General features: G+C 33.0%; 1 protein-coding gene across 1 annotated transcript; it reads left to right on the top strand.

Annotated features, from left to right (window-relative positions):
* The first annotated feature begins 9,893 nt into the window (after window positions 1–9,893).
* On the top strand, window positions 9,894–11,148 carry LOC111405896 (transcription factor bHLH120-like). The gene is made up of 3 exons (XM_023034994.1): window positions 9,894–10,308; window positions 10,435–10,698; window positions 11,068–11,148. Exons 1-3 carry the CDS (start codon window positions 9,985–9,987, stop codon window positions 11,146–11,148), a joined length of 669 nt encoding a protein of 222 aa, XP_022890762.1. The 5' UTR covers window positions 9,894–9,984.
* Window positions 11,149–14,392: the final 3,244 nt, after the last annotated feature.

Consider the following 14,392-nt stretch of genomic DNA (forward strand, 5'->3'; position numbering starts at 1 on the left):
ACATGGCTAGGGTTTTCAAGTCAGAGAGAATTCATTGTTCTGGCTAACACAAGAAAAAACCATAATCCTTCAATCTTGTTCTCTGTGTAGATCATTGTTGGAGGCTGGATAATTGAACAACTGTAGGAAACAAATCCAAGTTGCTAGAACAAAGATATAGCAAAGGAATTTACAGATCTTGAAAAAGGTACATCTTTATCACAGTTTCTATCTAAACACAGAGGGATCAATGGTGGGAATCAAAAATTTGTTTTATTTTTCACTGCGCACGTTAAGTAGATTCCCAACAGTGGCATCAGAGCCTACTTTATGTTTGTTAGAAATTATTTAATAATTTTTTGTAATCAAAAGTTGATTTTATCCCTTTTTCATGTTTCTAGCAACTAAAATGAAATTTGATTTTTGTATTTTTGAAATCTGATTAAAAAAAAAGGGAAAAGGATCGAACATGGGCCGGTCACCCACCTCCAGCACTGGCGACCTGCAGTGGCAACGCACGCTGCTACTACAAGGGCGGCAGCTTCTGCCTCAAAAAATTAAGGGATGCGTTCGCTGAAATTGAAAGAAAAAAGGAGGTTAAATTTCTAGGGTTCAAAACGGGTGAAGGGTTTGTTGGAAGAGGGGGCTTCGGTTCCAATTAATGCAATTTTGGGCACCTGTCCAGAATTATGAAAGTAGGGTCATGTTGCAATTTTAAAATAAAGGGGCTTCTGTGCAATTTCAAAATTTTGGGAGGCTGCCATTAATTTGAAACTTGGGTCAAAATTGTAATTTTTGAAAGGGTGTTTTGAATTTAAGTATTAAAATGGTTTTTAAATTCATTTTAAATGGGTTTTGACCTATATTATAAATTTTGACCCAAATTAAAATTTTATCTAAAATTGACGACCTTTTATATTTTCGTTAAAATATGATTTTAACTTAAATATTAAACTTTGACCCTAAATTAAATTTATTACATTTAGGAATGTTATTTAAGATTAAAATATTAATTCAATTTAGATTAGAGCTGGACTCTAATTTAATACTGAATTAAATTTTGATTTTAATTAATTATTCACCTGAATATATTCTAGAAATTAGAATTGGATTCTAATTTGATATTTAATTAAAATTTGATTTTAGTTAAATTGTCTTGCCCTAAAATTTTTCCTTGAAATTAGAATTGGATTCTAATTTGACATTTAATTAAAAATTGATTTTAGTTAAATTGTGTTGCCCTAAAAACTTTTCTTGAAAATTAGAATTGGACTCTAATATCTTATTTAATTAAAATTCGATTTCAATTAAATGAGTTCGCCCCAAAATCCTGGAATTAGAGTTGGACTCTAATTTTGTTATTTAATTAAAATTTGATTTTAGTTAAATTCAACCACCTTAAGTTTTGAAATTAGAGTTGGACTCTGATTTAATGTTTAATTAAAATTTAATTTTAATTAAATAATCCCACCCTATAATTGTGGAATTAGAGTTGGACTCTAATTCGATATTTAACTAAAATTTGATTTTTAATTTAAATATGCCGGCTAATTAAATTAATTGATTAATATGATTGATTAATTATTTTATTGTTCCGATCATTAGTCTAAAAGAGTTTAGACGATCTTAAATGCTAGAAACTTGAAACGTATTTGCATATAATATTAGATATTATATAGGCATACATTTATGTGATGAATGTACTATTAGTGGACGATTATGGATTCGACCATGTGGATATGTTGAATGGTTGATTTTTATTCTTGTTGTTTTGTGGGCCTATGAGCTCTTAATTGTTTTAGACCTGCGAGTCCATTATTATTGTTATTATTGTGGGCCTGAGAGCTCTTAATCATTTTGGACCTACGAGTCCGTTATTGTTATTATTGCTGTAGGCCTGCGAGTTCAATTTCTTTTAGGCATGCATGCCAACCAGTATATAATACATGTTGCAGCTAGACTAATTGAAGAAATAAGAAGAGGAGTAGACCATGGAGATGGAGCATTGTATGAGTCTAAAATATTAAGTCACATATATTGACCAACTAGTCTTCCTCATGGTTCGGAAAGACTAGATAGTAAAAGTCCATAATTGTCCACACTATTACATTATATTATATATATTTTTATTTGCATGGTAGATGTATAATAAAATATATATATAAATGTTACAATGTGACCTTTGAATGCAAAACCCCTCAATAAAATATTAAGTCACATATATAATCGCATTCCATCATTATAGTGAAAAATCAAAGTCCCAAATTATCTTAGCTTGTTGAGTACACTCAAGGCTGGTATATTAGGGATATGGTTGACACTATGAAATATTTGATATTTCTGAATGACGAGTTTGACTTAACTAAAATTTATATTTTATTGAGTACACTCAAGGTGATAAATTTTAAAGGCATATTAAGCTAACACATAAGATGTGTGAAGACAAAAAGTTGTCGGCTTAATGATCTGAAAGTTATATGGAGATACAATTGATAATAGTATCTACCCAAATATTTTTTTTAAAACGTGTTGAGTACACTCAATGTCTTAATATAACAGATGGGATCCCAACCCACTGGAAGTCAAGTATGGATTCCATAAATTTATGTGAGAGGGTCATAAATTTTAGTTAAACAGTTTGAGTATAATTAATTTAATAAAAGTCCATGTTAAATTAACTAATGCATTTTATATATTATTCTTTTCTTTTCATCATTTACATTTATATTGAATCTTGAGTAACCATATGTTTTAAATGGCATACTAGATGCCAACAATCAAATTAAATTTTCTCGATTAGCACTGCAACTTGAGAATTGTTCTCAGGCATGAGAAAATTGATTACATCCTTGAGTAGCCATTTCTAGAGACACCTGTCGATGACTCGATTAAGAAAGAGGTCACTACTGTAATAAACACAATGATGACGATAGTACTGTACACATGTGATGCTTGCAATTATGTCACTTGAGTTACAAAAGCAACTTGAGAGTATAGATGTTAACACATAATTTTTCATTACAAAGAGTTGTATGATGATAATCATGTGTGGAAGGATATGAGACTTTCAAGCAATTATACCAATACAAAATGACAAAGTAATCTTCAGTTGATGCTTAGACACTGAAGGTGATTGACATTGAGAAATGTCTCTATTGAGTTCAATCATAAACCATGAACTAAGTAGTGAATTGATTTTGCAATCTCTGTCAGAGAAAGCTATACACAACTAATTATGAATTTAACATGAATAAGTTCGAATACACAATTATTGAATTACTTAACATGCTTAAGACTGTTATGCCCAATATCAAAGTTATGAGTAGGCAAGCCATTGATTCCTCTAAGGATATTAAGAGGAAGTCTAAAGGAGCTTTGTGGAAGCATCCAATATGGCTAAGACCGTCAAAGCGAAAGACAATACCAAATCTAATGACCTTTGGTTTCATTATAGAATGGAAGATCATTGAAAGAGATATTGCATGGCTTACGTCTACTTCAAGAGTTTTTTAGGTATTTGATACAAGATGTAGATATCATATTTATACAAATTTTAGGAGTGGACACGGTCCGATTTGTCCGGTTCTAAAGGAAATCGAACCGAACCGAATACAAATGGGAATTTTCAAAATGGAACCATTGGTTCCATAACTAACTATGGAATCGAACCAGAATCGAACCAATCGTTTCTGATTCGATCCAGTCCGGTCCGATCCGGTTCGTTTCTTTACATTGAAAATGTCTAAATAAAATGTTAACTAATAAAAACTCTAAAAATGTTACCAATGTGAGACTTTTAATAAAATATAGATGAACCGAACATACTATTCAAATATTTATTTAGCTATAGATTTACAAAGTGAAAAGAAAATAAAAATCATGTAATCAAAGTGAAAATAAAATAAAAATTTCGCATCTTATAAATGAAATTATAAATTGTAAATAAATCTATTTAGGTATAGATTTACCCAATATTCTAATTTGGCTTGAGAATCAATTAATCAAAGAATTATAAGAAGAGACAAGGAAAGAATCAAAGAGAATAAGGAAAGTGTTAGAGTCTAAAATTAAGAAGGAACCCGATTATTTTTTATAAAAGTGTTGGAGATTGAATCATATATTTTACCCAAAAAAATGAAAAAATCCAATGAGAACCATTTGGTTCTCATGGTTCCCATACTAGAACAAGAAACCGGATCGGAACCGGTCAGTTCTTAAAAATTTATCCCGAAATCAAATTGGTTTTTAGAAGATCCGGAACCGTACAGGCCTGTTCTAAGCGGTTTCGGTCCGATTCCACTGGTTCTGGGAAAAATTACCCACTCCTAACAAATATGGAGAAACTAAATAGAAGTAGATCACTGTGAAAGGGAGAAGTTGGCCTACACATTGAAGATGAGCAAAAGTTGCTGCATTGCCTGTAAGAGAATACTTCTTGCTATTGCCTTTTGGTTTAGTATTGGAGTTAGATAAATGTCGATTTGTACCCACCATAGCAAGAACTTTAAAATGAATTTCATGTTCAGATATGAATTGTTTTAATGTTAAGGGCAATTGTTGTTCTTGTTTATCTTGACAAAAATTCTAATGATTATGGTAAATTACAAAACGATGTTTATATTCTTTAATATTAAGCATTCTATAATGAGTATAGAAGTTAAAAGGCATAAAAGTGATAATCTAATTATTACCTAAATATAGCATCAGACTTTGTCATATAGATGAAACGCAATTCCAAGGTTACATAGAGATGTATACTTGGGATCAATTGATTTTGAAAAGAACAAATTGTGCATGTCTGGCATAATGACCAATTCTTCCTTCACTTGAAAGGAAAAAGGTCTGCATAATTATTGGTTTAATGCATACTAATGCATATGGACTTATGTCAATTAATGTCAGATGGGGTTTCTCTTATGTTATCAATTATCATGTATACTTGATGAAATTTAAGCATGAAATTCTTGAAAGGTTCAAAGGATTCAAGCTAGAAGTAAATAAATAAATAGGTAAAGATACCCTCACATTAAGATTCGATCGAAGTGAGAGTATCTTAAAGATAAAATTTAGATTATCTAAAAGATAATGAGATTCTCTTGCAGCGGACTCCATATACACTACAGCATAGTGGTGTATCTAAAAGGAGAAATCGTTAACTATTAGACATAGTGCGATTAATAGCAAGTCATGCAAATCTCCCAAAATCCTTTTTGGGGTCATGCACTAATTGCGGTGTGTTACACACTAAATCATGTCACATCTAAGTTGGTTAACACAATTCCATACGAGTTATGGAAAGGCAATAGTCCCAATTTATCACATATGAAAGTTTAGGACTGCGACGCTTATTTGAAGTACATTGAATTGGATAAGTTTGAGACTAAATCCCATAAACACATATTTGTGGGATATCCAAAACAAATATTTAGATATCAATTCTATTAGCCCCTTGAAAAGAAAGTCTTTGTCTCACGACATATCTTCTCCTTAGAAAAAATGTTTACTCTAGGGAAGGACAGTGGAGCAAAATAGAACTTGAAAGAGTTCAAGAGTTCACAGATATAATTAACCAAGTAGATGAATCCGAGTTTGATCTCATATCTGATGTGGGGCATACTCTTGATCAGAAAGTAAAGACTCCTGAGGACATGATAGCACCATTTAAATCTAATAGGATCATTCGACCTTCAAGAAGGTACGAATCCACTATTACTAATCAAGTATTGTTAAGCAATGATGATGAACCTACTACTTACGCAGAAGTAGAGTCAAGTGTTGACTCAAATAGGTGGCATAAGGCCGTGGAATCCAAAGTGAACTCAATGTATGAAAACAAGGTTTGGACCTTTGTCGACCCTCCTGATGGAATAAAATTCATATGTTGTAAATGGTTTACAATAAAAGGTTGACATGGATGAGAATATCCATATATACAAAGCAATGCTAGTGGCAAAAGGCAACAAACAAAGACAATGTGTTGACTTTGATGAAACTTTTTGTCTGTAGCCATGCTCAGGTCCATTCGAATTTTGGTTGCAATAGTTGCATATCATGACTATAGGTTAAAACAAATCTCTTGGAGTTGAAATCTTCGATTTGATGGAAAAATCAAAATGTTTGATTTTATCAAATATGAAAACAAATTATGTGTTTTACAAGAAAATAGTGGGAACATTGTCGCATTCCTAATATTATAGGAAAAGACATCCCTATATTTTAATCGTTAAAATAATGGTTGTTAAAGGATTTATTCATGAACGATATGGGAAAGCAACTTGATCTATAGAGATAAATCTAAAAGATTGCTTAACTCACCCCAATCTATATAGATAAAATCTTGAGAAGATTTTATATGGAGAAATTGGTTTACTCTTAAACGATTTGTTGGAAAGGTTCTAAACATGAAACAATCGTTGATTCAATAGCAAAAACCTATTACATGATTGTTTCAGAAGCAGCAAAGAGTTACGATGTGGATCAAGATGTTTATTAATGAATTTGGAGTAGTACCTAATATTGTTGATCACATGCCATTGTATTGTGATAACACTGGAGTCATTGTGAAAACAAAGGAACTAAGGTCTCATCAATGATCCAAACGTGTATTAAGGCAATATAATACATAGAAATGACGTAAAGAGAAGAACGAATTCCCACATTTGACAATATTGCAGATCCACTGACAAAGAGTTGTCATAATATAAACATGGTAGTCATGTAGACTCTTATGATATATGATACATAAGTGATTGGATCTAGTGTAAGTGTGAGTTTATAAGTGTTATGCCCTAGGTCTAATCAACCTTGGACATAAATACTTTTAATATATAATTACTGCAATTTAATGGCAGATCTTTTATTTAATTAATATTCAATTAAATTAAATAATAGAATACATAGATTCAAATTTTCATAATTTTTTAATCACAAGGAGTTGTGATTGTGAGATACAAATTACATATGATTAAATCTTAAATTGTCCGTGGTCGTAAGTAATAACTAAATACGGATATCATTATTACAGATAAACCATCACGTGTGGCTTTTCTTACTTGAAAAATAAGTAGCTGATCTCACTAGTTAAAGTGTGGTGACACTTAAATGAACATGTGAATATTTTATTATAGAACAAAACATTTACCCGCATAGAGATTTCATATGGATAATTATCTGAGTGTCAGTAATTAATTTTTAAAGTTCGGTAGTGGGATTGGTCCTTTGACTTGAGGTCGTCATAGTTACTTATACAAGGACGGTCATGCTTTGACGGTATTAGAAGTTGCTTTGCCAAGGGCCACTAATACAGCATCGTTCGGGTATGTCAAGAATCGTATGAAGGTTGTGGATGACCAATAGAGGATTCGTCACTCTTAGATAGTAAGAGATTATGATCCATATTTCATTCTATTAAGTCGATAACGAAATCATTGGTCAAGGTATACTCATAAGTCGAAATGGAATTTTTTAATTACATTGACTTAATAGTGGAATGAAAGATATGATCGATAATTGAGATTGACACTTATCCATATCTCGTAATTGATCGGATCATATTGACGAGGGGATTATAGTTTCACTGTAAACGAATGAGTTTGATTTTGTCATACCACGTGACATTTTTCGTCACATGTATTGCCCTGACACATTGCTAGATGTCAATCTGGGGCGGCGAGTATGAATTGTTGATAAATTAAAATGGTGTTTTAATTTATCAATTTTGATTAGGTCAAAATAATATTTCATGTCATTAGGCATCGTAGTCGAGAACCTGATGGGTCGCACACAAAAGAGAATTAGATGATTATAATTTGTCAATTAATTAATTTAATAATCGTTAGATAAATTAATTAATTTGGTTGGTTATTTTTATGCTCGAATTAATTAATTGGATTAATTAATTCACGAACCAAATTTAATTAAATGGATTAATTAAATATAGGACCAGGTCAAGCCTAACCCGTTTGAGCTTATATAAATACATGACTAAGGTTTTCAGGCCAGAGTGAATTCATTGTTCTTGCTTCCACAAGAAGAAAATCCTAATCCTGCATTCGTGTTCTCTGTGTGGATCATCGTTGGAGGCTGGACAATTGAACAGCTGTGGGAAACAGATCCAAGTTGTTGGAACGAAGATATGGCAAAGGAGTTTGCAGATCTTAAAAAAAGTACATCTTTATCACAGTTTCTATCTAAACACAAAGGAATCTTTGGTGGAAATTGAAAATTCGTTTTATTTTCCGCTGTGCACGTTAAGTAGATTCCCAACAACAAGTGCTATTTGTAAAGGGAATTCTACAGCAATTTTGTCACAATAAACATCAAACTTTGTTTAATTAATATTTTAATTGTGCCAGCATAAAATCACAATTTTAATATCTTTTCCGTAGTTTATTTTCTAACTTATTTGTTAGTAAATAGTTAATTAGCTATTCGAATTTATCAAAATAACATTTTTTTAATGTTTCTTTAGCATAATAAAAAAATAATCACAATCTATCGAGTGGTCTGCATAAAAATCATGTGCGTTTACTTTATTTATGAAAAAAAAGCAAATGTAGCTGTCACCTTTGTTGTAAAAGTTGAAAATGGTAAATATTTATTCTCTATTTTAATCTTTCAAATCTCAACTTTCGAACCACGCTTCTGAGAAAACTTCAACTATCAATTATGGGTACCATCCTCAGTTTGATTTTGAAATCCTATGTCGGCAAACATATGTTATATCATCTCGGTTTGCTCATCTTCTTATACCAGATAAAGAGTAATGCCATAACATAACAAGTATTAAAACACTAATCCAGTTACACTGATATCATTAAAATTCTTCCGACCCCGCCCGGTTCAACTGGTGGAACAAGACCCAAAGCTAGGCAAATTATATGTTAATAACCAATTCTAACAAAATCATTAAAAATCTGCTAAACCGGCCAATTAAACCATTAATCGGTGAACCCATAACGATATCCTATTTTTTCAGCTATTTCAATTTTTAAAATTGAACTTTGTCATTGGACTTATGCACTAAAATAAAAGTCCAATTAATAAAAGGTAATTATATTCACACCAAAATTTTTATTTATTACACCACATTTTAATTGGACTTAAGATTCTTAATCTTGGCACATTTTAGCACTAATGTCCATAACAGTTTTTTCATATCATTTTTATTCTCAAACTTTCCATTATTTAACACAATTTGTATTTGATAACAGTTTTATGTACAAAAGTCCGTTGAGTAAAATAACATATTTTCCCACTGTTTTAATAGAAAAAATAAATAGTTCCAAAAAATAATTTTCCCTCATTTCAAAGCATGAAAACAAATTATTTTAATATAAATCATCATCAACGACGAGATATACTAATCAATGGGAGGTTGAATATAAGAACTTGAAGGAAAAAAAATTATGAAAATAATTGCTATAATGAGTAAAGATTGATGAGTTTAACTGTAATTGAAATGTGGCGTAACAAATAAAAATTACAGTGTCAATATAGACATAGTATTTTATTATTTGTATGTGTATTTAATTATTGCATCTAGTTCAATTTCGATTAAATCTTTTGACTCTTAACCTTTAACCTTTTTTGAGTCGAAACTTAGGTCAATTTTGAAAGCATTAAGCAACGCTAAATGACATTAAATGAGATGCACAATTAAATTAATCATATAATTTTACATTTTATTAAGTCGGTCACATAATACCATTTAAACTAATGCTCTAATAGCAGTAATAGCATTATTTATAGACAAATTACAGAATAGTGAAATGATTCTGATTCCCACAAGATGTCATTTAATATATCAATCATCCGTGATTAAATAAAGTAATTATGTTTAACCATTCCTATAAATAAATATAAATACTACTGTACACCCTAATAAGTCATGTGATGATTGCTATTGGTATAATTAGAGTGGTCATCCTCTATAAGTATTTTTATTACATAGGGATGCATTTTCAAGAAAACCTTTGAAATATTCTTGAAAACTTGCTAATTGAGATGTTTCCTTCACAATCACAAGACGATCCGATCTTTGAGGACCCTTCAATATTCCAAGAAGATATAGTAAACCTAGAAGAATATCTGATTGCAGATCATCAAGATTCTTCAGTGCTGACCAGAAACCGTAGTCGTGCTAATCCTAAAGATACAAAAAAGCGGCAAATAAAACCATCTTCAGATGATGAAGAAAACAAGGAAGGGGTTAGTGCTGAAAACAAGGGCAAGAAAATTCCGCATAGAGAATTTGAGAGGCAAAGAAGGAAACAAATGGCAAAGCTTTATGCTTCGCTTCGATCCCTTCTTCCTCTTGAATATATCAAGGTGAACTAATTATCAAGATTTTAGCCTTTCTTTTTATTCATTACTGTCGATTGCTACCAATCATCTCTACCAAACATTGTATATTCTAATTTGCTATAAATTTAGTTCATGTTCGTGGTGTTGTAGGGGAAGCGTGCTGTATGTGATCACATGAACGAAGCTTTGAATTACGTAAAAGACATGCAGAAGAATATACAAGAACAGAGCTTGTGTAGAGACAAGCTAAAAAACTTGTATACTTCAGGCTCAAACAGTAATTTAACGCCTAATAGTGTGACAGTGAGTCCTTGCCAAGATGGTGTCGAGGTTTTGATAAGAACTAGCTCAATAGAGGGAGGGTTTCCTCTGTCAAGAGTTCTTGGGGAATTGATTAGGACAAATCTCAATGTGGTAAGCTGTGTTTCTACAAAAACAAATGATCAAAATTTCCTCCACAGAATTCAGTTTGAGGTAAACATATATATGATTTCGCCTGTTCTATATATCTTTACAAATTCCCAAATTTTTTAAGAAAAATTAAATTAAAAATTGTTGTCTACTCTCTTAACAGTTTAAGCTTGGTTTAACTCCATATTCGAGGAGGCAAATGTCACATGGCCACTTTTTATGATAAATTCTGCACATATTAGCCTTTGAAAAACAGAATTTGACCTATATAAGAGAAGGCACGTTGATGCCAATTTAAACTCATCAAATTGTTTTCTCCATAGTGCTTTTAGATGAGATGGTTCAATATCTAAATACTCATTTTTTTTGCAGGTCACAGCCACGGTACTAATGTGCATCGATCTATCAGCATTGCGTGAGAGACTGTTTAATGTGATTAATATTGATAATTAATTTTTTCAATTATCATCTGTTGCATCAATCATCAAAGGGATAAACTTGGTAGGGCATGTTCTAAGCTTGAAGTTACCTACAATAAGCATATCTACATCTTGCCTTCAACATTTGTTTTCTTTTAAGAAGTGTGTGACAAAAGGTAAAGAGCACTGGTTTTATCCCAAATTTCATTCAGGATGCTCAATAGTCTGTTCATATTGCATTTTTGTTTCCTGTAGTCACTTTGTTGTAACTATACAATTGAAGAATTTTAGTAATGAAGCATCATCCTCTCTGGTAAATATTTACCTAACGCTATATCGTATGATATTATTTTTCTCTAATAAATATGTAGCTAACGCTATTTCTTATGTTGTTATTATTATTTTTTTGTTTCTACGTGGTGATAGAGACGTGTTTCTAATTTATTGCAATTTTCTTTTTCCTCGAGAGACGTTCTCGAAAAAGAAATCAGAAGTGTTTTGTGGCAACACATTTTTGAGTTATTGCTTTGTGGGTTGAGCTATTATTATTTCCAATGGCCCAAGCAGACTCTAATTGTAGGTTGAAACATTCTTCTGAGTGCTTCAATAAATTGAATTATTTGTTCAGGTCTAAAACAGTAACCGTCTCTTGTAGTGCTAAGAAAATTTTGGCTTATCAAATTCTGGAAAAAGTAATTTTTATAATTTTCAATTGAGAGCTGAAATGACAATCATTTGATATTGATTTTCTGAAAGAATGTAGAAAGGTAAAAGATGATATTTGAAGTTCTCCATGCTTTGAGATGTGATTTTATTAATATTGTGTGACTAATATTGACTTATTGAGTATAATAGTTCTGACTTTGTTAATATTGCGCAACTATATAGACTTCTAGAGTAATTATATCAATAATTCTCTTCCCTTGTTTGGAAGCAGGCACACTTCTGAGACCACATTATATCTTTTGGTGTTATTAGTTTCATTTCTACTTTTTGCCTACGTGGTTTTTGGTACTAAAGTTTATATTAATGGAAGCATTCATTGTCAAGATGTGTTGACACATAAAAATTTAGCCCAAATCGAACGGCCCAAGGAGTAAAGCCCAATTGAAGGATCCCCAAATCGGATAGCCCAAAGAACGAAGTCCAATCGAACGAATCAAGGTGAAGGCCCAAATAAGGGGCCCAAGAATGCGGTGACGCCATCGCCCAAGTTTGCGAGTCGCCCAGAATCTGAACGAATGGAGTGTCATACGGTCGCTCAGAGCTGTTATTCTACTCTCGCCCAAACCTTCAAGTCGCCCAAGGTATCAACAAATATAATGCATCGTGGTTATTAAGGAATGCAGTTATCAAGGCAGTTGTTAAAGTAGCCTTATCACGTTCCACGACTCAAGGAATTCAATCGAAAGTGGTTGAACGATGAAAGATAATGGCAGCAGTTAAGAGGCAGTTTCATAACAAAATGGCCACTACAAAGAAAGTGGGTAGTTATAGGACGATCAAGCAGTTTTCAGGGTAGTTAATCACAAAGAGATCGTCTATGAGGTATAAAAGGGAGAAAGGACGCAGAAGCAAAGGACCAAATCCAAAACTCTCAAACAGAGAATATGTAATTTTCATTTCCTTAGCTTTTAGAACTAAACATTTTTTCTTTCTGTAACTCGTGTGCTTGCGCCCCTTGGAGGCACGTTGTTTTTCATTCTCAATTGTAAAGTCCATCGCCAATAAAAGAATACCCCTTTTTGGGACTTTGTCTCAAGAGGTTTCGTCCCTTACACAATCGTCTGACCCTTTTTAATTGTTAGCGACTTAACCCGCGCGAAACAATTTGGCACGCCCAGTGGGACAGTGGTGTTAGGTGTTGAAAATACAAAAGGTGAAACAATATGCCTCAGAGATCCGACAAGGAAGGAGCAAGCCAGGGAGGAATCCAGTCTATAATCGAGCGATATGAGGAGCAGCATGCCTCTCCACGAACAGATGGACAAAATCAGAGCAGTAACAGTCGTTACGAACCAATGACGGAGTTGAGTCCTCGAACCATGCGTGCATTGCTTGGAGAACTCACGCAAGACGTCGTTGAACAGGTAAATCTTCGAAGTATTCATAATATGGAAAGATTTACACAAAATGAAAATGCACACTATGACAATATGGCCAAACAACTAAAGACGTTAAACGAAACAATGAATAAGTTAGTAGGCCAAATATGTCAACCGGTTATACCTCTTACAAACCACTTTCAAACTAGGACAATTGTGGGACATAATCCCTCTGTCCTAAATTCGAATTAAGGGGTGAAGTCCCTTTCTGGTCCCTCTACTTCAAACCAAGGAGGTACTACAGTGCCAAATCAAAATAATGGTAGTGGCATGCCTAACTTGGGGGGTAATTCAAACGTGAGAGATAATGTCCTAAACAATGGACAGAATATTCCACGTGGTAATGAGGGAACAGATGTCCAGGCTAACGGTAATGGACCTAATTATGGTAATTTTGTTGCCAATCAAGGACCAAACATCAGACCTCATGCAAATCAATCGGTTAACCAGCCTGTAGGAATTCCATATGATCCCAATGTCATGTTGAGGAACTAGATTATGAAAATCGTGCAGGATCAGATGGCCTTTGGGGTGCGTCCTGTCATTAGGCCGACATACACAAAGTCATATCCCGATTGGGTAGACCAAGCATATCCATGGCCTAGAGGGTATAAAGTGCCAGAATTCTCACTGTTTACTGGTTTAGGAGAGGTGTCTACTCTAGAACACATAGGGCGATTCACGTTGCAAAGTGGTGATGTAACCGATTACCATAAAATGAGACTTTTCCCTAGTTCGTTAACAGGGGTAGCTTTCTCCTGGTTCATCAACTTGCCAGCGAACTCTGTTCAAATATGGCAACAATTGGAACAGTTGTTTCACGCTCAGTTTTATAAAACTGAGTCTGAAGTCGCTTTGGCTGATTTGGCGAATCTACGTCAAATGCCAAATGAATGGGCAGAAAGTTTTCTCCAAAGGTTCAAAACAGTAAGAAGCAAGTGTTTTATACCTCTGCCCGAAAAAGAATTTGTCAAGATCGCACAAGGCTGCTTGAGCTTTGATTTAAAAAAGAAGTTCCAAGACAAGGAATTTCCAGACCTTTTCCAGTTGAGTGCGAATGTGATTAGGTATGAGCGACTGATAAGAGAAGAAGAACAAATGAAAAATTCTAGTAAAGGGACTTATTACAGAGACCCAAATTTTGACGTTCATACCATCGATGACGAATCATAC

Source organism: Olea europaea, chromosome 1 (genome assembly GCF_002742605.1).
Source record: "Olea europaea var. sylvestris chromosome 1, O_europaea_v1, whole genome shotgun sequence".
NCBI lineage: Eukaryota > Viridiplantae > Streptophyta > Magnoliopsida > Lamiales > Oleaceae > Olea > Olea europaea.